The 24,353-nt window shown below is 53.9% G+C and overlaps 1 protein-coding gene across 7 annotated transcripts; it reads left to right on the top strand.

The window, feature by feature from the left end:
- The first annotated feature begins 2,989 nt into the window (after positions 1 to 2,989).
- ST6GALNAC6 (ST6 N-acetylgalactosaminide alpha-2,6-sialyltransferase 6) lies at positions 2,990 to 17,493 on the top strand. Of its 7 annotated transcripts, none has more exons than XM_075560740.1 (7): positions 2,990 to 3,126; positions 4,173 to 4,227; positions 6,023 to 6,116; positions 6,799 to 6,963; positions 11,057 to 11,463; positions 15,134 to 15,241; positions 16,083 to 17,493. In XM_075560740.1, the coding sequence occupies exons 2-7, from the start codon at positions 4,202 to 4,204 to the stop codon at positions 16,423 to 16,425; spliced, it is 1,143 nt and encodes a 380-aa protein (XP_075416855.1). In that variant the 5' UTR covers positions 2,990 to 3,126; positions 4,173 to 4,201; the 3' UTR covers positions 16,426 to 17,493. The 7 variants fall into 7 exon arrangements, with proteins under 7 accessions (XP_075416855.1, XP_075416859.1, XP_075416856.1 ...); XM_075560744.1 differs by having other exon boundaries at positions 16,079 to 16,412; XM_075560741.1 differs by lacking the exon at positions 4,173 to 4,227.
- Positions 17,494 to 24,353: the final 6,860 nt, after the last annotated feature.

A 24,353-nucleotide genomic window follows, 5' to 3' on the forward strand; every position in this document is an offset into this window, starting at 1 on the left:
GGTTCATGTGGCGATTGGCTAGCCTGCTAATCATACAAATAAGATGCTTAGCACCTTTGTGTAGGTGGGGAAGAACCATGCAAATTAGGTGTGCATGGAACGCATCCCACTGGGCTTAAAGAGAGCCGTCTCAGAGGTAGAAAGGGGACCTCGGTGACCATCAAGCAGAGATGGGAGCAGAGCGTGTCGTGTCCATCGGACCCAGACTCTGTGTGCCAAGAGAATCTCCTTAACCCAGCAGAGGGGGGAGTGGTGACAGAGCAACGGTGGCAGTAGAACCAGGAGGCTGGCAGGAGGTGGCATGATGGCCTTCATGCCCATGGAGCAAGACAGCGGGTGCCTTCGGGCAGGCGGCTTGTGGATGGACTAGGGCACATCCCAGCACTTGGTAGAGCTCGGTTTGCCACCTCCTGCAGCTGGAGAGCCGAAGACTTCTGGACTAAGGCTTACTGGTAGAGGAGGACCGCTCCAGGCACTTAGCAGCGCTGAGTCTTTGCACCCAAACGCCGGCCTTTGGTCCATTTTCAGGTCTGGAACTGAACCTGCTGGTATTTGAAATCCCAGCTTCCAGCTGCACTACAACATTGAAAGCCACCACCATGTGACAAATGACAGTGACAGGCCACCGCTATGATAAGTGGAGAATCTCTTCTTGATAGCGGGGCACCATCAACATTTGCTTATGCACCCATTTGGCTTCAGCGATCGTACTGGGAACTTCCCTCCTATTTCTAAGATCCACCCATGGTGTGTTATCATAGCTCATCTGATGCTGAGTAATATTCCATAAGCTGAATGTACCACACTGTGAAATTTCCATTCTTGGGTGGATGGGTCTGTGTGCTGTCCCAGCTCACATTACTTATTTGTTTGTTTGTTTATTTTCAGCTCATATTACTTCAAGCAATGCCGTTAGGAACATTGTTGTGTACATTTGCAAGAATTTTGCTAGCTAGCTAGCTAGCTAGTGTCTGCGCCCAGGGATGTACGCTATTGCGACATTGTTTTCCAGTGTGGTTGTACAAGATGCTGGCTTCATTGTTTTGTTCATTTAAATAGCTCGAGGGTCCTTTCCAGTGAGCGTCCACTGACCTGCAGCACTTGGTTCTAGAGTCTTGCCATGCATGGCCATAGGGCTAGACTGTCTGTTTCTTAGCTGGTTCACTATTTTTTTTTAATTGTATTTTTTGGTAAAAGCTCACACAGCAAAGAGGGTTCTCATGGAACAGGTTTTTTCTTTAAGCTTTTGATCAGGAGTTCTTACAGATATTATAATCCAAAGTTCCATTACATCAAGCATAGTTGTGCAACTGCTCCCAGCATCATTTTAATTGTCTTTCTTCTTGAACTCCTTGAGATCAGCTCCCCGTTCTCTCCTCCACACGCCCCCCCTCCCCAGTTTCTGTACTTATTCTTTCAGCAGCGTTCTCTTTTCCTGTCTGGTGGTTGTTTTTCCAACAGTCTCTGTCCCTGCCTCCCCCCTCCCCCCCTGAAATTTTCATTTCAGGGTAACAGTGACTATCTGTTCTAATAAAGCTGATTATTTAAGAGAGCACAGTGTTCTTGGGTGGCTGAAAGGTGACCCCCCAGGATGGGTTTTCCTTCTTCAGGAATTTGAGGCTTGTTGTACCTTTGTCTCCCATTCTATCCGGGACCTTCTATTGTGTTCCTATTCAGGAAAAGAACAAGGAAGCTGGAAAATTCCACAGGAAAACACCCTAAAAATAAGGGCGTAGGCAGTAAGAATTCAGCCGATAAACTTCAGTAAAATTGAGGAATTCAAGGCCTCTCATCTTGAGTGTGCACAGCAGGGAAAGAAATCACTTGGAGAAGCCCTGTCGTCCTTGATAAGACAAATCACACCCACCCAGCGCCATGACACTTCACCATGGCCTGGACAACCTGCCCAAGTGAGGGAAAACGAGGGGTGGGCCGCCTGCGAGTCATCAGAAGTCCCCCCATCCCCTCCACCTCCTGGGCGGTTCCTCCCCTTAGCTGTCCCAGGGAGCCCTGGTGGCACAGTGGACACAGGGTGGGGGGTGGGAGGCAGCGGGGTCTGCAGTCTGCAACCACCAGCCCCGTGGGAGACAGGGCTTCTGCTCCGGGACACCCACAGGGGTGCTTTCTACCCTGGTCCTCTGGGCTGGGCCGGTCCAACTTTCCTACTTCCCTTGCGACTGCGGAGGGAAGTGGAGAGGACAGCCAGAGACCCGGAGAGGGTGACATCCATGGGCCCCTGGGCGGTGACCTGCGGGGGTGCTGCTTCTCGACTGGGGAGAGGAAGATGCGGCCTTCGCCTCCCTCGAGGTTTGCAGTCTTTGGACCCCCACGGGGTGTCCACTCTGCCTTACAGGTGGCCACGAGTCGGAATGGCCTCGATGGCAGCGAGTTTGCCATTACCGGCTACTGAAACTATTTCTGACGATCGCGTAAACTGATGTCACGTCTGTCTCCGTAGGTGTGCGAAGCAATACTTTCCGTTAGCTATGACCCGAGGAGTGTCCCGCTGGCACTGAGGGCGGCCGCGCCCCAAGGCCCGCAGCTAGGAGGCGGGCGGAGCCGAGCACCGCGCGCACACGTCGGGCTGTCAGTGCACCGCCGCCGGACCGCGCGCTGCCACTGAGACGCGTGCGGTGGGCAGCGGCTGGTTCCGGGACTGGGCCCTGAGTGGGACCGTGCGCTCTGGGCTCAGAGTCCCCACGGGGTGGTGATCTATCAGCGAGATGAAACGACCCCCCTTCCACCCCCCCGCAGCACACTGAGGGGCTGGGAAGGAAACAGTGTTACTATTTCTGCGCTAACTCCCCGTTACTCGGAAATGGGAACGGATCAGCTCACTAGGCCTCGGCGCTCAGGTCGCCTGCGCCACCCCTCCCCCCTCCTGCACTCCCCCTCCCTGCGGGGCCCTGCGGGCGGGGGAGGCGGAGCCACAGCTTCACCCGCCCCCCGGGTTCCGCCCGTCTCGCCGGCAGGCTGCGGCCGGCGCTAGGACCCGGCGGGCCGGGCTGCGGCGGGGCCTGGGCGGCTTGCGGGGCGCCGGCTCGGGCTCCGGCTCTGGGCTCTCGGCTCCCGGCGCCATGTGAGGGGCCTCCGGGGCCGCGGGGGGCCGGGCGCTCCCCGGGGGAGGTGAGCGGCTGTTGGGTGGGGGCGGCCAGAGGGAGGGGGCGGTGTCGGGGGTCCCTGAGGGTAGTTATGGGGATCCTGGGGCTCAGGGATCTTTTCCTTTGGGTGTCGGCGAGAAGACCCCCCCCCCCAGTCGCCGCGCGTCCCAGGGCTGCCGGGGGCTCAGCTGGGCCCTCAATCCGCTAACCACTCGGGTAGAGCTGGGGGACCCTGACGTCGTGACGCCATCGCTCTCCGGGGGCTCGGGCTGGAGATGGGTTTTGCTCCAGGGGCGTAGGGGTGAGCCCCTCTCCCATTGGACGCTGGTGGGAAGGGGTGCTCTGTGCCTCCCCTCCCCCTTATTCCGGAGCTTTAGCTATGTTTGCACGGATTGCGGGGGCGTAGTGGCCCCGCTGGGTGGCTTCCCAGGCGGGGAGGGGGTAGAGATGCCAGGAGGGCAGCGTGTGGCCCCCAGCCCAGCCCACCCTTGACCCCAGCCTGGGCGCAGCTTTCTTGGTTGCCACCTCCCCAGTCTGAGCAAGTCGCTCCCCAAGCAGCCTGCCCCGCCCCCCCCCACCCCCCCCCCACCCCCCGCACTCCACCAGTGCTGGTCCTCCCTAGCCCAAGAGAGTCGCCCGAGAGGGAGAGAGCTCCTGTTAAGGCAGTGCCCTGTAAACAAGTCTCCACCACCCAGACGTCCGTGCCTTTGCGGGAAACCTTGCCTCTCTGAGCCTTGGTCTCCGTGTGGAGAATGTGGACTACTTTTACCTTGAGGCATCACGGTGAAGATTCAGGGGAGGCATCCATCGGCTTAGCATGTTTACAGCAGAGGAGCCTGGCTGCTAACGGGAAGTCCCTGGGCTGGGTGCTGGGGTGGGTGTTAAGCTGGCAAAACGCCTGGTTAGCCAGGCCTTGAGCAATGAGTAACAGCAAGACCAACTGGCACGGAGCCCTCACTCCCTGGGGTGCTTGGGCAACATCAGGGAGAGATCAGGGCCTGACTCTCTTAGCTGACTTGAATCCTTCCAACAACCTGGTGAGTCACTGCTCTTACTGTTCCCATTTCACAGATGAGGAAACTGAGGCCCAGAGAGGCCACATGGCTTGCCCACGGTCCCCCAGCCAGTAAGTGATAGACATGGGATTTGCACTGGCGTCTGAGCTGCCCCCTGACCATGCCTGCTCAGAGCGGGAGTGTGAAGGGGCTCACCAGGTCCTCCTGAACGAGAGCACTGCTGCACAGGCGAAGGTGGGAAAGCAGGGGGTGGGGGTGGGCCTGGAGCGTGGGCATTGGAAGAGAGGGCTGTGACAGGAGAAACTGGGCTCTGAAAGGTGGGGGGACAGACAGCAAGGGCCTTGAATGCATCTGACTGGCTTATGCACCCTGGGCTTTGTGGGCAGGCAGGGCCAAGCCCTAAGGTCCTTTTGGGGAGCTTGTCCCCCTGAGGATCCCTGAGGCCTCCCTGGTAGGCTGAGAGTGGCCTCCCTGGGGCAACCTGAAGCTGCCCCACCCCTTCCACGGAGAGGGGGTGGGATTGGGTGGTAGGCGGAGCCAAGATCTAACCAATCTGGAGTGGTGGTGGTGGTGGTGGTGTGTGTGTGTGTGTGTGAGAGACCTTTTTAGGCCTGAGGTTCTCTGGCTATTCCTGGTGGAGGCTTAGGAGTAAACATCCACTAGGTCAGGGGGCGGGGATAGTGGCTGTACCCAGAGGCTACTGGCCTAGGGGTACAGCTGCTGCTGTCCTGGCCCCACCCCTCATAGCTTTTCTGTACACACACTCCTCTCTCACTGCTCTGAATCTGTGGAGGTAGGCTGGACAGTACTTACCCCCGTGATAACCCAGATACCCATTGCCCCACCAGGCAGAGTAGAACTACCCCCAGCCTTTCCAAGGCTGTGAATCTTTAGACACCCGTTGCCACCTCTTTCTCCCTTGGAGCTGCTGGTGGTTTGAACCTCGGACATTCTGGTTAGCAGCTGAGTGCTTACCCACTGTGCCACGGGGCTCCTTATTACCTTTATACGGGTACGGAAGCCAAGGTCTGGGGAATCATTGGGCCTTACGGGACACCTTGCTGGAGCAGGTAACAGAATGGAGCAGAGCTGAGCTTGGCTCCTCACCCCGGGCTCAGGCCACGGGCAGGAAGGAAGCAGCAGCCCACGATGACACCGTGTCACGGAGGTCTCCCCTGCCCTGAGTGGGGTTGTGTCCAGCCATCTAACTAGTCAGCTATGGAGCTGGATGAGAAGCAGTGAGGCCCCATGTCCTTAACAGTCAAGGTCTTACGGGGTTACCCGCAGGGTTCCTCGGGGAGACTCCCGCACCTGGTGCCTTGCTGGGAACCCAGGTCCAGGGGACGACCTCTCTGTGGTCTGAGAGAGCTGACTCCTGGAGGGTAGGCGAGAACACAGTTCAGGGAGGACGGGGGAGGCTCCTGGTCCACTCCAGGCCTGGATGATGAGCAGAGGACGCCAGGTGAAGGAGGGATGGGTGTCTCAGGCAGAGGGGACTGTTGATGGTAAGACTGGGAGGGAGAGGAAGGAGTTTGGCGCCCACTCTGTGGAGGCGTGTTGCATGATTTTGAGGCCCCGGGGACCTAAGACAGGGTTTAGAGTGAGGGGAAGTGGTAGGTATAGTTTCCGTTGTTTGGGGGCCAGTGCCTTTCAGGGCAGCTGATAGGAGGGCCTCCAGAAGGAGCAAGGGGCAGGAAGAGAGTGCTCTACCAACGCAGGCAGGACCCTGGCCCACTGGGCCCTCAGTGGTGAGATCATTGTGCCCTGAGGCCTGTTGTTGTTCTGGCGGGTGGGGGGGGGGCAGGAGAGCTGGTAGGGAGTGGGCAGGTGTCGGGGCGGGCGGGCTGTAGCCTAGGACCCTCTGGGCCCAGGGAAGGATTCTTAAATCATAAAACTTCCTTGCAGGTGTGACCCCTCCTCCTTGCCCCCAGGCCCACCAGCAGGACACTGGCCCCCACCCCTCAGCAGACTCCACGGGGGAGAGATGAGTAACAGTAAAGTAAGTGCCTTCTGCTTCTTGCCCCCCATCTGAGCCTCTCCCCCAGCCCTGTGAAGCAGGCCCCTTTGGTGCTGTCTGGAATGGGGAGGCCAGCTCCAGCCTTCTTCTCTGCCAGGGAGCGACTGATGCCTGGGAGGTCTGGGTTGAGCCCTACTTCAGCCACTGATCTGTCGTTTGGCCAGGTCCCACCTTTGTTCGCCTAGGCTTGACTCCTGGGTCTGGCCAGCTTTACCGAGTGACCCTTGGCAAATAAGCCCCCGCTTTGGACACTGCTTGCCATCCAGCCTGCAGTTGCACATGCCGGAACTCAGTGCTCACAGTTTTCCTTCCTGGTTTGATTGAATGATAGCCATCCATGTAACATCACTGTTAGAAGAGACCTTGACCTTGTTACTCACAGGCATCCTCCCAGCTGCCACCTGAGGGGTCGTCTGACACCCAGGACGACCTCATCCAGCAAGCCCTCTCTGACAATCTCTAAGCCAGGGGGAGAGGGTGGCCGCCGTGTGGATGTTGCATGGTCTGTGGTGTGGTGGGGCGGGAGAGAGGGGAGGGCTTCTCCGGACTGTAGGAGAGCTCTGTGCGGGGGAAGGAATGAAGAGCAGGGGGTCGCTGGGTGCCAGGAGGTGGGCAAGGGAGCCTACCCCGTGGCTGGACCCTCACCAGCCTCTCCCCTTTCCAGGAGCAGCGCTCGGCAGTGTTGGTGATCCTCTTTGCCCTCATCACCATCCTCATCCTCTACAGCTCCAATAGTACCAGTGAGGTCTTCCACTACAGTACCCACCGGCCCGTCAACGTTAGAAAATGGAGCATCACCAATGGCTACGTCCCACTTCTTGGCAACAAGGTAGGGCCAGCTACTTCGAGAGCAGCCTGCCGGCTGATATGCTGATAGCCCCAGCACTGCTCCCTCTTCCTCCTCCTCTTCTTCCACCACCATTTACCCTGTCCCCAAATCCCTCCTCAAGAGAACATGGACCGCAGGAGTCTGAGACTTTGGCCTCCAGGAACTTTCGCCCTTGGTTGGCGGGGAGAGCTTGGTGAGGACCCGGTCCTCGTGGGCCTCTCTCCTCTCCAAGCACTAATGTTATTCCACTGTCTCCTGATTCAGTCCCTTCTGAAAAGGTCTCTCGGGTGGTCACTTGGGCCCCTGACATCACGAGAACTGTGTGCCAGGCCTTATAGCCTCCAGCAGCCGGGAGACTAACCCTGAGAGGTCGCTTCCTTGCAGTCATTGGAGTAAGACAGAGGCCCAGAGGGGCCCGGTTTCCGGTCCAAGGCCCCACAGTGAGGAGTGGGAGAAGCTGGGGTTGAACTCAGGGTAACAACCATAGCCATGCTCTTTCTGGGACCTCAAGGCAACCCCACGCTGAGACCTCAAAACTCACTGCCATCGAAGTCGAGCTGTGTAGACCCCTTCCCAGAAGAATGGAATACAGATGGCAGCACTGAAGATGCAGCCCAGGGAGAGTGGCAGGTCTTTCCAGACCATGCGGGTGTAAACTAAGAGGGAGAGAGAGAGAGAGAACCTCGTCATAGCCCACTAAGCCCTGGGGACGATTTCCCTGTTTGGAGCAGCCAATGCACAGAGAGGACTGTAGGGCCAGCCCCACCACGAGACATGATGTTCCCTCCATGACCCACAGCGCTGCAGGGGCCAGCACTGGAGACACAGTGTGGAAAGTGTGCCCGGTCTGCCCCACGCACAGTAGGGTGAAACTCGAAAGGAGTGCAACGGGGCAGCAAGGGGAGCAAAGTGACCAATCCCCAAGGAATCCTGAAAAAGACTTCTGACTCGGGACTCTTTACCTCATTAGACCCAGTTGGGAAACACTCATAAGGGTCAGCAGACAGACCTGGAACTATCTATCTATTTTTCTTTCACTCTGTGTCTGTCTCTGTACAATGAGACAAACAATCCCAAGGAGAAAACAATGGGACCAGTGGTTCAGGGGGATGGGGTGGGGCATGGGAGAGGAGGGGGTGGGGAGGGGGTGCAGAGAGCCAACAAACTCTGGAATAAGGGAACAACAAGAGATCTAAAACTGGCAAGGAGGGTGTATAATGCCTGGTGGGGTTTGATCAAGTACAGTGTATCTGAGAGGAATTACTGAGGGCCGAGCAGAGGGTGAACATGATAGTGGGACAGGAGGAAGGTGAAAGGAAATAGAGGAAAGAAGTTGGAGACAAAGCTATTTATAGAGATATAGCAATAGGCATGCATACATGTAAATATATTTATAATGAAAGGGATGAAGGTAAATGTACATATATTTACATGTTAAGTATTAAGATAGCATACAGACTTTGGGCCTCTACTCAAGGTCTCCCCAAATACAAGAATACTTTGTTCTAATAACCTGGCACTTTGATACTCACCTTCCCTACTCACTGAAGACAGAGTGGGTACATAAGCAAATGTGGTGAAGAAAGCTGATGGTGCCCAGCTATCAAAAGATAAAGCATCTGGGATCTTAAAGGCTTGAAGGTAAACAAGTCGTCATCTAGCAGAGAAGCAAATAAGCCCACATGGAAGAAGCACACCAGCCTGTGTGATCATGAGGTGTCGATGGGATCAGGTATCAGGTATCAAAAGATCACAAACAAACAATTACATTGAAGTGAAAGAGTGGGGATGGAGTAGAGACTCAAAGCCCATCTGTAGACAAGTGGACATCCCCCCACAGAAGGGTTGCAAGGAAGGGCCGATTCAGCCAGGGTGCAGTACAGCTCCGACAAAACACACACCATTCCTCTAGTTCCTGAATGCTTCCTCCCCCCACTACCATGGCCCAGTTCTACCTTACAAATCTGGCTAGACCGGAGCACTCACCTTGGTACAGAAACGAGGTCTGGACACATGGAATTCAGGACAGAGAAACCCCTCAGAAACAGTAGTGGGTGTAGCGATATCCTGAAGGTGGGGAATGGTTGGGGGCAAGGGGCTAGGAGGGGGAGAAAGGGGGAAACTCATGGGTTATATATCCACCCCCAGGGGGATGAATAACAGAAATGTGGGTGAATGGAGACAACAGAGTGTATAAGACACAAAATAACTAATATATAAGTGATTAAGAATTCAGGAAGGTGGGAGAGTGGGGGAGGGAGGGGAACAAAAGAGGAGCTGATACCAAGGGCTCAAGTGGACAGAAAATGATTTGGAAAAGGGGATGGCAACATATGTGTGCTTGATACAGTTGAATGGTGGATTGTTACATGATTGGTAAGAGCCTCCCAGTAACAGTAATTAAAAACACTGCCGTCGAGTTGATGCCGACTCATAGTAACCCATTAGGATGGAGTAGAAATGCCTCTGTGGGTTCTCCAGATGGTAACTCTTTACAGGAGTAGAAAGCCCACACGGAAACATCCTTTCACATCTAGTTACCTCATTTAAACATTCCTTGAAATCCTGGTATTGCCCCAACCTAAACTCCCCAAATAAACATACTGCCACCGAGTCAATCCAGACTCATGATGACCCTCTGCAGGGCTTCTGAGACCATCAATCTTTGCCTCATCTTTCTCCCAGGGAGAGGCTGATGGGTTTGAACCCCCGACTTTGCGATGAACAGCCCAACGCCTAACCCACAGGCTACATGGGGCTCCTTTAAAGTGGCATAGTGGGGCCAAAAATTATCCCTGGGGACTTCTGCTTGCCTTGGACGGCTATGAAACTTTAGGTCGTATTTCTGGGGGTCAAGGAGAAACTAGTTGACCCAGGAGGAGGAGGACATCTCCCCAGGAAGGTCTGCACCCCAATCTCTGCTTACTTTCTCCCCTCCCTTCTTCGCAACCCCACCTGAATTTTCTTCAGCACTTTTGCTTATCTTCGGGAGCCCTGAGCTCTGGATTCATCCTCACCTGGGGAAGGATCGACAAGCGCAGAAGAGAGGGATTGGCACAGGCTCAAGAAACCCTTAGGATAGAAAAAGGTGGGACTCAAGAAGTGGAACTGTAGTGTGGGTGGTAGAGAAGGGGACGAGGCAAGCCGGCCTTGAGCTGGTTTCCAGCCGGTTGGGAGAGCAGACTGCCACAGGAAGTCGGGGGGGCTAGAAGAGCCGTCCGTGCTGCCACATGTTCATTAGTCCTGGTCTTGGAGGAAGGCTGCCTGGAGGAGGGAGCATTTGAGCCGAACTGGAATCTCATGGGCAGCAAATAGACCCCAAAGAGCAGTTTATGTCACAGCCGGGGAATCCGAGGCCCAGAGTGGCTGTCACGCCCTTTCCTTCCTAATGGAATGGTAGCTATGAGTTGGCATTAACTCGAAGGCAACGGATACAGGTGTGTTCTTTGCTGCTGCTGCTGCTGCTGCTGCTGTTTGTGGATAGCTGGCGAGGAAAGGTCCAGGGCATGTTTGGGAAGTTGTCCTCTTTGGGGACCCGGGGCTGAGGCTGAGGCTGGGGCTTTGTGGTCATGTAGCTCTGGGTGCCAGTCCTGGCCCTGTACTCCTCCTCTTTTCTTGGTATCTGCCCAACCCAGTGCCTTTCTTTGAGTTCCCCACCCACTGTTTTGCTCCCCTCCACAGTCTGTGCTTCTGCCTTGAATGTTTTCCAATAGCTCCTTTGGACCCTTGCCGTCTCAGCTCAGAGAGGCCTCCTGCCACCAAGTCTCTAAAGTGGCCCCTCCAGTCTCTTCTTGTTCGCCCGGCCCCGGTCTTCTCTCTTCCCTTGCACACACCGTCACACTTGGCATTGCTGTGGAGCATTCTGTCCACTCTCTGTCCCCTGACTGCATTTTTCCAGGGCAGGAGCTGGCTCTGTCTGGCCCTAAGTGATACAGCGCCTGTCCATTCTCCAGTCTGCTAGAAATATGTAGTGGATGTTGACTGAACAGACTCCCATTTCCGTGTCTTGAAGACAGGCCTGCTAGTCCCTGGAGCACAGGGCCTGGCACGGAGTGGAGAGGCCCTGACGGTGTTTGCTCTCCTTGCCCTTCAGACGCTCCCGTCCCGGTGCCACCAGTGCGTGATTGTCACCAGCTCCAGCCACCTGCTGGGCACCAAGCTGGGTGCCGAGATCGAGCGGGCCGAGTGCACCATCCGCATGAACGACGCGCCCACCACCGGCTACTCGGCGGACGTGGGCAACAAGACCACCTTCCGTGTGGTGGCCCATTCGAGTGTATTCCGTGTTCTGCGGCGGCCCCAGGAATTCGTCAACCGGACCCCCGAAACCGTGTTCATCTTCTGGGGGCCCCCGACCAAGATGCAGAAGCCACAGGGCAACCTGGTGCGCGTCATCCAGCGGGCAGGCCTGGCGTTCCCCCACCTGGAGGCCTACGCCGTCTCTCCCGCCCGCATGCACCAGTTTGACGACCTCTTCCGGGGTGAGACGGGCAAGGACAGGTACCAGCCTCTCGCCTTGCCTGCTGCCTCCTCTGGCCAGCCCTGTGCTTCTGCTCTCAGCATGCACCCCCTCGCCTGGGCTCCCAGGAGAGTTCCCGCTCTGGGTCAGTTCTAACTGTCCCTGCGTGGCTCTGTCTCCTCAGGAGGACTTCCTCCCAGCATGCTTGTCTCTGAGGACACGCTGACCTCATCAGGCCCTTGTTCTCCCACCAAGCCTTAATGTGCGAAGGCAAATCTGCACCCAGCATGCCTTTCTCTGGCTAGCCACCACTAGAGACTCTCTTCTCTGCACGCCGTGCTTGCAAGTAACAAGAGGTCCTAGCACGCTCTGTTCCTAGGTTGCACACCTAGCGTCTGTCTAGGACCCCCTGGACCATGCTGAACGGAAAGCCTTGGCTGTGCCCAGCACGTCCTGCTTAAAGCACACCATTTGCCCCAGCCTGCTGTATTCTGCAGCCACATCATTCCCAGCATACCCTGCTCTGACTCATCTCTCGGAAAGCTCTCCTAGTACCTAAGTGTAGGCCAGTGTTTTCCAGTTTCTACGACAATACAAGCCACATATGGAACTTCGAATTCTACTGTAGCCACACTGGAAAAATGAAAACTAAGAGGCCAAATGAAGTTTAATGTGTTTTCGTTAACTCTGTACATGTTTTTGTTGGATTTAGACCTAAATCGATAGATTGGTGTTTGGTTTTTGTTTTTGTTTTTGTTTTTTTGAGCCACTAAATTTTTTAAAACCAATTGTTTGTTGCAAGTATGGAGAAATCCAATGGGTTCTTTGGGGTTCTCTATGTAGATAGTCATGCATATGCAAATAGGGGAGCTGAAAGCAGGTGTTTTTTTATCCTAATCTGCCTCCCTTTTTATTTTGTTGTTCTTCTTCGACTGCACTGGCTAGAATTTCCAGTATAATTTTATTGGAAATCCGATGACTAGGCAGCCTTGTATTTCCCAGTCTCTCCGATGCTCCGTGTCGAATGTCACGGGAGCTGTGGGTTTTTACAGCTCTCCTTTACTACGTCCAGGAAGTCCTTCTTTTCCTAGCTCCCAGAGAGTTTTTATTATGACTTGATGTTAAATTTTAATCACCCCCACCCCTTAATTATATGATCATGTGGTTTTTCTTAAGCCTGTTAACACTGCAGATGACATAAACGATTCTCAAATATTGAATTAGCCTTGTATTGCGAGAGGAAAGGAGGCCTGGTGGCGCCGTTGGATAAACACTGACCTGTTAACCACAAGGTTGGCAGTTCAAACACCACCAGCTGCTCCTTGGGAGAAAGTTGAGGCTGTCTGCCTCTGCAGAGCTTTATAGTCTCAGAAGCCCCTAGGGAAGGGCCGTTATGAATTGGAATCGACTTTGATGGCAGCAGTGGGTTGGTTTTGGACTCTGGAATAGTCCTCACTTGACTGTAGCGTACGGAGTGTTCTTTGCACAGATTGCTAGGTTTGATGTGCTAATATTTTGTCGAGCATCTCTATGTTTGTGTTCACTGACACATTGGTTTAGAGTTGCTTGTTCATGCTGCTCTGTCTGTGTGGTGTTGGGTTCTCGTAATGCCCGCTTCAGGATCCAGGTCTGTTCTGGCTTTCATTTTCTGGAAGGAATTCTATAGACTTGGTGTTTCTTCTTCTTTAAATGTTTGCTCAGAATTTGCCGAGGAGACCAGTTGAGTCTAGAGAGTTCATTTTCAGAAGGTTTTCAACTATGAGTTCAATTTCTTTAATAGAGGAAGACCTTGTGAGGGAGGGGCCTTCAGAGAGTCCGTGGGAAAATTAAATAAAAGGATAATGGAATTATCCCACAAAACTTAAAAAAATTTTTTTTATTTATTACCCCTCCCCCAACAGAACTTTATTTATTTTTGGCAATTTTTTTTCCAAATCACTTTATTGGAGGTTCTTACAGTTCTTATCACAATCCATACTTCAATTGTATCAAGCATATTTGTATATGTTGCCATCATTATTTTCTAAATATTTGCATTCTATTTGAGCCATTGATAGCAGCTCCTCTTTTTAAATCATTTTATTGGGGGCTCCTACAACTCATCACAATCCATACATACATCAATTGTGTCAAGCACATTTGTACATTCATTGCCCTCATCATCCTCAAGACATTTGCTTTCCACTTAAGCTCCTGGCATCAGCTCCTCATTTTACCCCTCCCTCCCCGCTCCCCCCTCCCTCATGAACCCTTGATAATTTATAAATTATTTTGTCATATCTTGCACTATCCGACGTCTCCCTTCACCCACTGTTCTGTTGCCCATCCCCCAGGGAGGAGGCTATATGTAGATCCTTGTAATCAGTTCCCCCTTTCCAACCCACCCTCCCTCTATGTTCGCAGTATCGGCACTCTCACCACTGGTCCTGAAGGGATCATCCGCCCTGGATTCCCTGTGTTTCTGGTTCTTATCTGTACCAGTGTACATCTGCTGGTCTAGCCAGATTTGCAAGGTAGAATTGGGATCATGATGGGGGAGGGGGGACGAGGAAGCATTTAGGAACTAGAGGAAAGTTGTATGTTTCATCATTGCTACATCGCACCCTGACTGGCTCATATCCCTGAGACCCTTCTGTAAGAGGATCTTCAGTGGCCTACAGATGGGTTTTGGGTCTCCACTCTGCACTCCCCCTCATTTACAATGATAGGATTTTTTTGTTGTTGTTCTGATGATGCCTGATACCTGATCCCTTCGACACCTCGTGATCGCACAGGCTGGTGTGCTTCTTCCATGTGGGCTTTGTTGCTTCTCAGTTAGATGGCCACTTGTTTACTTTCAAGCCTTTAAGACCCCAGACACTATATCTTTTGATAGCCGGCCACCATCAGCTTTCTTCACCACACAAAACTTTAAAAGCCTTCTTACACAGCTTCTCTTTTATCCTGGACAAGTTTGGGTAGTTTGTGGTTTTCCAGGAATCGGCCCGTTTCCTCTCAGTTGTCACATGTACACAGACAGCGTTGGGTGTGGTGTTTCCTTTTCAGGTCTGTCTGGCCCATGGGGCTGTCACCATCGCCTCTTTCATCCCCGTATCTCTTTCCCCTCATCAGTCATGTGAGAGGTTTCTCTCTTTTAAACTTTTCAAGGAACCATCTCTACTCAAGTACTTTCAGTTCGACATGTAGCCAGCCAGTGTCAGAGAAAATGATGAAGGGGCATCTTGTTCCCCCCTTTGGTACCATTTCTGAAACCCAGTGGCTGTGCTACACGCATGGACTCAGTGTCCCCACAGGGCTACTGCTGTGTCCACTGTAGTGGACAGCACAGCTCCAGGGCCTTTGCTACGTCTCCCATGCTTTGTGGTCACTCGCAGCATGCCCTTCTGTGATTAATCTCCCTTGGGGGACTTGCCCGGGACAGTTGCTTCTAGCACGCTCTGTGGGCATGGTCACTCCCGTGTGCCCAGCTCTCAGCAGTCTCCCCAGGAGAGTCCGCCCTGCTCCCAGAGTAGCTCTCTCTCCGTCCTCCCTCCCTGTCTCTGCTGGCACACCCTGCCCCCACTGGAGTGCTGGACAGGGCTCACGAAGTGGGGGGACTCCAGGGAATGAGTGGAATGCAGGCGTTCTGGGCAATTCTGGGCTTGGCCGTGCCTGCCTGCCTGCGCTCTCACCCCTGCCTCACGTCCCTCTTCTTGCCCTCTTCTGCTCCAGGCAGAAGTCTCATTCGTGGCTGAGCACCGGCTGGTTCACCATGGCGATTGCGGTGGAGCTGTGTGACCACGTGCATGTGTATGGCATGGTCCCTCCTGACTACTGCAGGTGAGCTCGCCCAGGGCACCCGGCAGTGTCCCCGAGGGCCTCTAAACCATGACACTTAGACCGCTCTACAGAAATCTAGGCTCCTGGGAGTCCCTCGGGTGGCCTCCGTCTCAAGTTTAAAAACAAGACAAAACCAGAACCCATCGCTGCTTGGACACAACGCAGCTCTCCCGAGGGGTGGTTTCCAGGGCTGTACTCCTTGGAAGCAGCCTGCTGCGCCTTCTTCCCACAGGGGGCTGGGGGGCTCCAACTGCCAGTCTTTCAGTTAGCAGCCGAGCACTTCACCGCTGCACCACCAGAGTTCCTTGCCCCCAAGGTTAGCCAGCACGTGTGTTGCTAGTAATCATGGTGATCATGCTTCGACAAGCCCGCCAGGTGACCGCCACTCTTCTCTGCGTGCCGACCGTGCCCCAAGCATTGGCCCTGGTAGGATCTGCGTGAATACTCCTCGCAGGAACCCACAGGGGAGATACTGTCCCCCCAATTCCAACCTGCAGGACATTGGAGGAGGGTATTTTGAAGGTCACCTAAGGCGCCACTAACATTAGAGAGGGTCCCAACTCCAGAGCCCACAGCCCCAGCACCACACGCCTGCTCCCTCTTGAGGGAGGGGCAAAGCGCCCCTTGTACTTTTTCGAACACGTGTGAGGGTCACAAACCTTGGCCTGCCCTGTGCCCATTTTGCACATGGAGAGACAGGCCCCACGAGGAACAAGGCTCCCCGGCTCCACTGAGGGTCCCACAGGAGGCCAGGGGCTGGAAAGCCTCCGCCCTGCTCTGGTCCGGGGTCCCGCTGGTGCCCGCCCTGTCCTGATGGCCCTGATCTGCTCTGCCCAGCCAGCGCCCCCGCCTGCAGCGCATGCCCTACCACTACTATGAGCCCAAGGGGCCAGACGAGTGTGTCACCTACGTCCAGAACGAGCACAGCCGCAGGGGCAACCATCACCGCTTCATCACGGAGAAGAGGGTCTTCTCGTCCTGGGCCCAGCTCTACGGCATCACCTTCTCCCACCCCTCCTGGACCTAGGCTGCCCGCCCATGGGGGCACCGCCACAGGGACGCCGCCCCAGCCCAGCCGCGCCCCCTCGGAGCACCCCCTGGCCAGTCATGGCTGGCTGCAGTGCTTCCTGCCTGGCCGGGCCTTGAAGAGATGTCCCCTCCAGCCGGTCGGGGCCTGGGCGTAGCTCTTCACCAGTCAGGGATTTGGGATCCTACGTGGTTCATCGGGTGTCAGGGAGGTATTTCTGTCCAATCAGGGTTAGAGCAGAGTTAATCAGGGTATGGAGACTATTTCTGAGTCAACCCAAGGCCAAAGACGGGTCTTTTCCCATGAGGCCTTGGTTCATGGCCCCAGAAATAGACCCCCAAATCACTCCCCAGCTGGCGGGACAGTGGGGTTCTGTCCCAAGAAGCCGGGCATTCTGTGTGACTCTCACCTCCGGGGCCAGAGCTGTATGGAACCTGAGCCAGGGAATTTGTGGGGGCTGTGGAGGGTCACAGAGGTAGAGGCCCTGAATCTGGGTCTTGACTGACTATGGGCAAGTCCCCCTCCCCCTTTCTGGGGACCCTTCTGCCTGTGGAGTCTGAGGTCCCCCTCCTCACTTCCCCCACTGCTCCGGGGTAGGGTCTTCTGTCCTTCCTCAGACTGGACCCCTCCAGCTTCTCCCCTGTGCTGGGTGTCTAGCCTCCCACTCCCACTTCCTTCTGGAAAACTAGGGTATTTTTTGTACAAGCTTCCCTCCCCGCCCCCTGGTTGCGGGGGGACTCTTGACAGGAGAGAGACAGGACTCAGCGGTTTTCTTTGTTCCCTCAGCCCCCCTGGCACGAGCTTGGTTCCTAAAGAGCCAGGTCTCCTTTTTGCCATCCAGTCAGGCCCCACCACCTGCTGGTGGAACCAGGCCTGGACCTTGGGGCTGAGGAAGGGGTGTAGTCCCAGTCAAACTTGGGGTTCATGTGACACTCTTGTCTGGAGCCATTCGGGCCTCTGTAGACTCCCAGGTCTCCCTGCTGGGCCTGGGATGGCTGTGGGGCCAGGAACCCAGTATTGCTGGGACTCAGTGTACTGTGGGTCTGCCCCCTGCCCCTCCAGAGTGTGTGTGTGAGGGGGTCTTTCAGGACTTCCTAGAGGGGAGGGGTCAAGGCAGAGCTTTAGGCCAGCAGGCAATGCACTTTGGATGGGGGGCGGGTGACTGCCCCAGACTCGGTTTTGTAACGATTTATATGGGAATAAATGCACTGGAGTGCTGCCTTGCTTTCTTGGGTCATCAGAGCCCAATGGGGAGCGCACTCACTCAGCCCTCATCTCCCCCAGCGGTGAGCTTCCTCTGCACAGTGCCCCACCCTGGATGGGGGAGGGAAGACGTCAGTCTGTTGAGCCCCAGGAACCTCTATAGAGCTGGGAGCATGTCCACCCAGCCTCTCTGCCCCTGCTGCCTCTTCCTGCCTGGGTGACTGTGGGCAAGTCACCTCATCTCCCAGAGCCTCTCTGGCGGCCTGTCCAGACAGGCGACCTCTGGTGGAGCCCAGTAGGAGAGGGGAAGGAACAAGTTCAGCTCAAAAGGGCCCTTCCATCTGGAGGGGGGTTCTGAAGACCAGTCGCACAGGCTGCTGCATGCCGAGGGCCTGGGAGGGGTTTCCTGAGACCAGGAAGCTGAGGGGTCTTACAAAGGCCAGGAGGCAGGGCTTCCTGGCTGTGAGAGGGGAAGGAGGCGGGAAGAGACACATTCCTGCAAGAAAGGGGGAAGACTGCCAAGCTCTGCTGGAGGCGGCACAGGAATGAGCGTGGGGGTGAGGGGGCTGGACCAGTCATTGGTGCCCCACCCCGAGGTGGCAGAGAGCCAGACCCAGCAGGAGGCTGCAGCCCCTGACACTGGCCGTTGCCAACCTCACCACACAAAGCCTTGTTTGCCCAGGTTGGCAAGCAGCAGGGGGTCCCTGGCTCCAGGAGATTACAACCTGTTAGGCAGATAGGATGCCCTTGGGAGCAGAGGCTGAACAAAGGAGCTGTGAGACCTACTCCAGCAGCCACCCCACTCCAGCCCCTCCTGGCTGCTGGGGAAGGAGCAAGGACTGCTGGGCACAGGGCCAGCTGGGTGGAAGCCAGAGGGGCCCCTAGCACTTTTGAGCCCACAGCCTCTTAAGAGGAAACCACTGAGAACACACTTTCCCGCCGCCCAGTGTCATCGCAGTGGGAGTGACCCGGGAAGTTTGGATTGGAGGGGCTTTGGGGAAGGAAGGTGGGGTGACTTCTGAGATGGTAGAGGTCACACAAGCAGAAATGTGCCACGTGCTGCCCTGGTGCAGCGGACGTCAGATGGAAGGCCCTATGCACAGGCAAAGGGCCTCGTTCACTTGGCAGTTTTGCCACGGGGAGGAAAGCACTTGGGCCAGATGGCCCTCAGCCCTGGATGCCAGCCTGAGGTTGGCCCCTGGGCTTCCTGCTTGGAGAAGACAGGTGAAGGAGCCCCAAGAACAGGAGGCTGGGAGGGTGTGTGGCCAGACCCAGCAATGGGGGAGCACTCTGCAACTTCACTACATGGGGAGCCTGAAACCCCGAGTGTGGACATGACACGCTTGCCACCTCATTGCAAAGACACAGGCTTCTAGGGAATCCCATTTCTCCCAGAAGGCCCTGGTTCTCCTGTCTGCCTGGTGGTGGGCTTGGAGAGGAGACTGGTAAGAGTGTGTGCAGGGTTGGTGTCCAGGGAGCGCCTCTGGGAAAGCTCAGGTTAGCTTTAGGATTCAGGATGAGGGCAGGGAGCCCCCCCCCAGAGCTTGGTCCCCAACCTTGTCTACCCCTCCGATTGATTCTCATTCCCTTATGTGGGACCTGGGGTGAGGGGTGATTCATCTCCACAGTCACGTCCTGAAATCCCCACCCTCCCATTTCTCTTAGCTCTGAAGTCTTTGCTGGCTCCCCCCTCTGGCCAGGACCAGACCTGCCACCGCATTTACACACGTGTGCTGTGTCTCCCTTCTAGTTCCAGTCCTGTGCGTTGTCCTCACTTCTGGAGGGGGACCCAACTCCCCACCCCAATCCCCCTTGCCTGCCAGCTACAAACCCAGCACCTGCTTCCTGAAACAGACACTACTGGGCCTGCACGGGGACCCCATCATTGGGCAGTGAGTCTGAGTCAGGCAGCTCCAGAGTTAACCCAAAGCTTGAGAGTCCTCTTTTATCCCAAACCGCCTTGAAACGTTCCCCAAAGCTGCTTTCCTCCTTACACGCTGATGTTTTTAGGCATGTTAGAAAGCATATGTGATAACTTACACGGTACACGTGATCCAAAGTCGAAACTGAAGGCATTTCCAGGCATGTTCTCTGCTAACAGGTAGAATCTTCCAGAAATTTCCTGTGTCCTTTCTTTCTCGCCTTCCTTCCCCTCTTCCTTTCTCCCCTCTTCTTTCCTTCCTTCCTTATGCCCTTTCTTCCTCCCTCCTCATCCCCCTTTGAGGAAAAGTCCTGACACTCTAATACTATGGTATTGGTGAACAATTCTTAGGTCCCATGCAAATGAAATCACTAGATCTAGATGCTTAAAATTGTCATATAGAGAGAATGTAACAAGTTTTAAAGAAAACCACAGAGAAAAGTTGATAAGAAGGGACAGTCCTGGGAAAGTGGTGTCTTCATCAGCCTATGAGTTATAGATCATGGGGTACCTCCAAAATACCATAATATTTTCAAAGGTATATATATATATATATATATATATATTACAAGACAACCTTATCACCTTCAAAACACTCTCCATTACACTTTAAACGTGTCAAATCTGCCATTCCATTCTTGGAAACATTTTTCAGGCTCATCTGTTTGGATGGCTGACAGCGCCTCCCTCCTTTTCTTCACCTCTTCTACTTCCTCAAATAGCTGTCCTTTCATGTCCCTCTTCATTCGAGAGGACAAAAAGAAGTCACACTGGAGCAAGGTCAGTGGGTCAGGGGCAAGAAAGGCACGCTGTTTTTTTTTTTGCCAAAAATTGATACACTGAGATGGCTGCATGAGCAGGTGCTTTGCCATGATGGCAAAACCAGTCACCCAACTGCCACAAATCAGGCCTTTTTTGGTTGCACACTGTTACGCCATCTTTTCAGAACCACTAAATAGAAAGCTTGATTAACAGTCTGACCTGGTGGAATGAACTCCAAATGCACAAGTGGACATTTTCATCCTTTCGGGAAGTTGATGGATGTCCAGAACAAGGTTTGTCATCAATCGGCATTTCACCTTTTTTGAAACAAGAAAACCACTCGTACACTTGGGTTTTCCCAATAGCGCTGTCCTTGTAAGCTGTGCTCAACATCACAGCAGTTTCCGCGGCATTTTTCCCAAGCAGGAAACAATTCCACAGCTGCACACTGTTCTCTAAATTGGCCATCACAAAAAAACAAGGTTTGAGCAAAACTTTTTACAGAAAAAATTCCCTGTGACCAGAGAGAAGCTTCCCAGGTGAGGCCACTGGGTGCACTAACTCAGAGTGAGTTGCTTGATGCTCACCTAGTGGGAATGGGAGGATGTATACTACAAAAGCTCTGCCCAGCTGAGCTTCTTTCCAGTTTTTTTGGGTACCCCCTCGTATGTCATAGGCTTTAAGTTACTGCTAATTGTAAGACAACTTGATTTCAGAGATGCTAAAATGCCAAACAAGTGAATCTGCAGTCACGTTTACAGCACACGCATCTGCCTGCATGTGTAGAATTATATTCCAGTAGCTGGAAATCACATCAGCCATGTGCATTTAAGGCTTCTTGCCCGTCAGTCACAAAGCTCTCTAGCTTCCTTCCTCCTGGAGTGGTGCCCTTGTACACCCCCCAACTGACTGCCCTACCAGTCCTCCCACCCGCGCCCTGCTGGTACTAGAAGCCCATCCTGTATGCATCCTATGCCTACATGCGATTCCTGGAATGGGTTCCTAAAAACTGTGGGACTTCAGGGCACAGTGAAACTTTTGATCACGTCACCCATTTGTTTTCCCCAAAAGTTGCACCGATGTACACACTCACCTGTAGCTTTTGAGAGAAACACTGAACAACTCCGAATACAGAACCTTGGAGGAGCCCTGATGGCGTAGTGCTCACGCACCGGGCTGCTCCTGCAAGAGCAGGAGTTTGCAGTCATCGGCTGCTCTGAGGGACCAAGATGAGCTTTCTCTATTCCGGAAAGTGACAGCCTTGGAAACTCACGGGGTGGGGCTGAGGGGAAGTTCTACTCTCTCCCAGAGGGGCTTGTGATAGGCTGGGGGCTTTAGAGAAACAAGTCCACAGCAACTCGTGTATAAGACAGAGTTGTATGTAAAGGTTGAGTGAGCATCAAGAAAACATCCCAACCCAGTGCTGCCCAAGCCCACAAGTCCAACATGAACCCGTATGTCCAACACCAGTCCACAAAGCCCTCCTATAATGTATTAGTCTGGGTACTTTGGAGATCCACAGCAACTTGTGTATAAGAGAGTTTTATGTAAATGTTAAATGCGCACTGTGCATCAAGAAAATATCCCAACCCAGTGCTGCCACAAGTCCAACATTAACCCATATATCCGACACCAGTCCACAAAGTCCTCCTCCATCTCACAAAACAGACACAACAATGCCGACTGCAGGAGGAAAGCTGAGTCACTGAATGTGTGAGCATCTCAGCGCTGGCAGGGGTCTCCACACGGCTGCTCCAGCACCCAGGGCTGCATCAGGGTAGGTTCATGTGGCTTCTCCTCAGGGATGTCTTGCAGGAAGTGAGCCTTGCCAGCTGAAGCAGGGAACTGGCTAAGGCAGCTGCACCCTGGTAAGATCATCACAAAGCAGGAAACCGGGGAACTAGAAAGACGAGGCTCGCCAAGCCATTTATCCCTCTCCCCTTCAATTAATCCCATGTGTTTATCATCCAGGTTGGCACAATAAACTAATTACCTCAATTCTCTAGTACCCCATGTTTGTTTGACCTCTCCCTCATGGTAGTTTCTCTTGTGGAGCTAGAGGTCAGATAAAGCCACACTGTCTATTCGGTTCTGTTCTGGGGAAAATATGGTCTTTGTAAGAAGCTGGAAAAAATCTGGTACCATGAAGAAAACTCCCCTCTAGTCTAGGACTGAATGTTAAAGGGAGCCTGAGAACAGGCTGAAATGCTTGCTAGGTGACCACCTGGATCTATGTGCTGAGTGGAAGTCGGAGAAATGCAGCAATCAAGAGACAGGTTGAGTTTAGCCACTCACACCTGTGGACTTGGTTTACAGGAAGAAAAAAAGATGAGAGCGGGTTGACTGGTCTAAAGTTCACAACCTAGCACAAGGGGGCTAGGCTTGTTGGGTATTGGTGAGAGCCCATGGTCTAAAGGCAAGGCGACCAATGGGCACCCTGTGGGGGCTGAGTGAGGCAGCCCACATTGATTGAGTTGACCAGAACCCGACCAGATGGAGATGTTTGAGCCTGTGAACTGGTGCATATTGTTGCTGACTTTATGAATGGCCTGTCCGGATTTGATTTTGCTTGTAGATGCAGACTTCACAAGGTTCCGTCCAACTGGACTGAAGACTCTTCATGTTGAAAAATATAATTGTCTTCTCAGAGAACTGGGTTGATGTAAGTGGGCAGTATATAAATTGGATACCCAAAATTGGGGGAGATAAAGGCATAAAGTGGTTGGCTTACAAACTTTCATAGGTGGGGGGAAATTCACAGGATTATAGGGTTAAGGTGTAGGTGTTAATTGCAATTGTGAAGCTAAAGAATTATGTACAGGTGCCAGGTTGGCAAGGGGTGGATTGAGTTAGTTTATTGTGCCAACCTGGATAATAAACACGTGGGATTAATTGAAGGACAGAGGGATAAATGGCTCAGTGAGCCTCGCCTTTCTAGTTCTTGGGTCTCTTGCTTCATGATGGCCGGACCAGGGTTCAGCTGCCTTAGTCAGTTCCCTAATTCACTTGCAAGGCAGACTTCCTGCAAGACATCCCTAAGGAGAAGCCACATGGACCTACCCCGATGCAGCCCTGGGTGCTGGAGCAGCCCTGTGGAGACCCCTGCCAGCGCTGAGATGTTTACACATTCACTGACTCAGTTTCCCTCCTGCAGTTGGCATCATTGCGTGTGTTCTGTGAGATGGAGGAGGACTTTGTGGATTGGTGTTGGACATATGGGTTAATGTTGGACTTGTGAGCTTGGGCAGCACTGGGTTGGGATATTTTCTTGATGTACACTTAACCTTTACATAAAACTCTGTCTTATGCACGAGTTGCTGTAGATTTGTTTCTCCAAAGTACCCAGAGTAACACAGGTCTCTGAGTCAGACTTGACTCAATGGCAGTGAGTTCATGCAGAACCTCAGAGCCCCTGCACCATCCCCTTTGCCAAAGATGCAGAAAGGAGGGTCCCAGGAAGTGAGGACCTAGGGTTGGCAGAGCTAGACTAGACCCAGGCTTCCTGCTGCTGTTAAGGTTCCACCCTCCTAAGGCTGACTCTGCTGACAGTTTCACTCTCCTGCTCAAACACCTTCCATGACTCCCCAGTATCTACAAGACACTCCAAATTCAACCTATTCTACCATGTACTGGAGTCTCCTACTTCAAGGACAGGATATGGTCTAGTGGTCAAGGGTATGCGCTTCAGAGTCTGGCGACCCTGGGTTCCCATCTCTGCTGTACGCATTAACTACATACTCCGGTGTGCCAGTGTGCATGCAGACGCTCCGTGGACATCGGTGACGGTGGACATGCCATTTCTACCTGGGAACCCCGCCCTAAACCTGATGCATAGTGAGAACCCAGCTGGTAATCTTGTGGGGATTAATGCACACCCATCCTGGGAGCTCCCGCGGCGGCTGCCTGTTCCTCCAGCAGACCTGAGGTCAGAGATGCACCGCATTATCTTGGAGCTCGCAGTCACCAGCTGCGGGTGGGGTGGGGGATGTGGGCGGGCTTTGGGGTCCAGGGGCGTTTTAGCTCCAGCGGGGCTCCTGGGGAGGAGCTCTGAACAGAGGAGGGCGTCTGAGGTGGGTCAGGATCTGAGGCGGGGTTTGGGGCAGACCTGTCCTGGCCAGCAGAGCCACGTTCCTCTCTATTCGCCCCTCCCTGGCCTGGCCTCACTCCCCACCACCTGGCTGTGGAATCTGGAACCTCAG

The sequence above is a fragment of the Tenrec ecaudatus genome, chromosome 10 (assembly GCF_050624435.1).
Source record: "Tenrec ecaudatus isolate mTenEca1 chromosome 10, mTenEca1.hap1, whole genome shotgun sequence".
NCBI classification, from domain to species: domain Eukaryota; kingdom Metazoa; phylum Chordata; class Mammalia; order Afrosoricida; family Tenrecidae; genus Tenrec; species Tenrec ecaudatus.